General features: G+C 59.8%; 1 protein-coding gene across 1 annotated transcript; it reads left to right on the top strand.

Annotated features, from left to right (window-relative positions):
* The first annotated feature begins 1,149 nt into the window (after window positions 1–1,149).
* Gsx1 (GS homeobox 1) lies at window positions 1,150–2,413 on the top strand. The gene is made up of 2 exons (XM_048340836.1): window positions 1,150–1,561; window positions 2,028–2,413. Exons 1-2 carry the CDS (start codon window positions 1,150–1,152, stop codon window positions 2,411–2,413), a joined length of 798 nt encoding a protein of 265 aa, XP_048196793.1.
* Window positions 2,414–2,887: the final 474 nt, after the last annotated feature.

Here is a 2,887-nt window from a genome sequence, read left to right as displayed (position 1 = left end):
CGCCACGCTTGATGAGGAGAAGCGAGACCTCCATGGACACGATCTGTCTCTGTCCATTATTCTCAGCATGTATCCACCCCTTCCTCAACACATTCCTTTTTCTTTTTCTGTACCTCCAAGGCCCTGTGGTTTGACAGGAAGAGCTGGTGTGCCAGGATCTTTGAAACAAAGACTGGGGGTTGTGGCCAGCACCAAAGTTAAAGCCATTTGAGAAACCCAGTGGGGAGAGGAAGGAAAAAAAAAAAAAAAACACAAACAAACAGAGGGACAGCGAGGGGGCTAATACTGGATGAGAAATTGAGGGTCTTTCTCCCTTCCCAAAGGCAGAAACCGATCCTTTCTCTGGACCCCCGACCCTGCTTCCAAACACAGGGTGTGGAGAAAGGATTCTACAGGTGGAAATGTGAGGCTAGCTGCGAGGACGCTCCCGGGACGCCGACTTGAGCTCAGAGAGCTGGCTGGAAGCAGTGTGTTTGGGGAGGGGGGGGGGCGGTGCGGCAGGAGAGATAACAGAAAGGAGGGGACAGGACCTCTGGAAACAAGGATCCAGCGGGCAGAGGAGATGAGAGTGTGCGCCCATGGAGAATCTGTGGAAGAGAGGCAGCGGGGGATGCAAAAATCAATAAGCTAAAAGGCCGATCGCCAATGCAAAGCCAAAGGGGAGTGAGGAATAAAGAGAAAGAAAAGAATATTAAATCGCGGGAGAATGAGAAAATAAACCCGCAAAAGGGAGAGGAGGGGCGAGGGCGCCTGTTACGGCGTGGGTGGGGTTGACAAGAATAGAGTACATTATGCAGTTCATTTAGTTAACAAGTGAAATAATGAGGAAGCGTGCAGAGTGAATGCCAAGAGAAAAGGCACAAAAACCCTATTGAGAGGCCCCGGCCGCTCCTGGCGTAGCCCATCACATGGCAATAGTCCTATTTAAGCGGCGCTGCCGGCGCCTTTCAGCACCACTAGCGCTGGCCAGCACCCCGCGCTCTCTGGGCTGCGCCCGCGGCAGCAACGAGCGCCGCTGAAGCAGAGCCCCGGCGTCTCCCGGGCGGACGCAGCTGCGGGCGGCCGGGGCCTGGGGAATCGCGTGGAGGGCTCGGGGCTCCGGAGGGCGCAGGGGGCGTGCTGGCGGCGGGGCTGCCGCGCGTCGGGACCATGCCGCGCTCCTTCCTAGTGGACTCCCTGGTGCTTCGTGAGGCCGGCGAGAAGAAGGCACCCGAGGGGAGCCCACCGCCTCTTTTCCCCTATGCTGTGCCCCCGCCGCACGCGTTGCACGGGCTCTCGCCCGGTGCATGCCACGCGCGCAAGGCCGGGCTGCTATGTGTGTGCCCGCTCTGTGTCACCGCCTCGCAGCTACACGGGCCCCCCGGGCCGCCCGCGCTGCCTCTGCTCAAGGCCTCCTTCCCGCCTTTCGGCTCTCAGTACTGCCACGCGCCCCTGGGGCGGCAGCACTCGGCTGTGTCACCCGGGGTCGCCCACGGCCCGGCCGCCGCCGCCGCCGCTGCCGCCCTCTACCAGACCTCCTACCCGCTGCCGGACCCCAGGCAATTCCACTGCATCTCCGTGGGTAAGCGGGACACCCATGCCGAGGCTCGGGGCAAGGGTGGGGAGAGCCTTGGATGAGGGGAAATAGACCCCGGGGCAAGTTCAGGGGACTGTGAGGGTCCTGATGGGCACCGGAGGGGGGCGCTCAGGATAGAGGGTGGTTGGAAAGCAGCTGAGGGTGGGGGGCGGTCGGGGGAGGCCGCCCTGGGCAGGGGCAGAAAAAAAAATCCAGGATCCGCAGGGGGGCGTCTGGGGCGAGGGGACTTGAGGGCTGGGGCCCAAAGCGCTCTAGGACCAAGTGCCTCCGTGAGAATCGGAATCCTTGGGTTTGGCAAGGAGAAGCGCGATCTCGCTGTTGCGGATCGCGTTGGGTCGAAGCGGTGTGTAGGAGTCCAAGGTCCAGGGCTTCAGGACGCCAATCCAAAGGCAACTGAACCCGAAGCACTGGGGTCTGATTATTTCTCTCTCTGCACTGCCATCCTCTTTAGACAGCAGCTCAAACCAACTGCCCAGCAGCAAGAGGATGCGCACGGCGTTCACCAGCACACAATTGTTAGAGCTGGAGCGCGAGTTCGCTTCCAATATGTACCTGTCCCGCCTTCGACGTATCGAGATCGCGACTTACCTGAATCTGTCCGAGAAACAGGTGAAGATCTGGTTCCAGAACCGCCGAGTGAAGCACAAGAAGGAAGGCAAAGGCAGCAACCATCGTGGCAGTGGCGGTGGCTCGAGTGCGGGTACCGGCGGGGGCGCACCACAAGGCTGCAAATGTGCCTCGCTGTCCTCCACCAAGTGTTCCGAGGATGACGATGAATTGCCCATGTCCCCGTCCTCCTCCGGGAAAGATGATCGGGATCTCACGGTCACTCCGTAGGCACGCGCGCGTGCCTTGGCCGCTCGCCCCTGGACTTCCCCCGCACCTCAAACACTGATCCTGGACTCCTGCTGATTCCTAGGCACCCAATGCCAAGTGACTGTCTCTCACGGATTTGGTAGGCTTTGCAGAGGCCCCCAGCTCTGGGCAGAACTGAGTGCTTAGCAGAGTCCCAGAGGTGGCGGCCCGGTTAGGGCGTGCAAAGCAAACCCCAAGCCGTGAATCCTGCAGTCCTTCTCGGCAGAACAAGCTACTCCGCTCTCTTGGCACGCACGCACGGGCAGCGCCTTGCTGGCCGCTGGTATCTCCTCGCCAGCCTTTTCTGGACTGGCCTAGGCCTCCTGGCTTTCTCCACCCCTCTATCAAGCAGAGCCTTTCAATCTTGGATGTCGATTTGTTTCTCTTATTTTTTTTTAAAGGCTTTCTTTCCCTCCCTACTTTTTTCCCACGATTTATCCACCGTTTCCACCAGAT

The sequence above is a fragment of the Perognathus longimembris genome, chromosome 3 (genome assembly GCF_023159225.1).
Source record: "Perognathus longimembris pacificus isolate PPM17 chromosome 3, ASM2315922v1, whole genome shotgun sequence".
NCBI classification, from domain to species: Eukaryota; Metazoa; Chordata; class Mammalia; order Rodentia; family Heteromyidae; genus Perognathus; species Perognathus longimembris.
The sequence above is the reverse complement of the archived record's forward strand: the minus strand, read 5'-3'. Positions and strand labels throughout refer to the sequence as shown.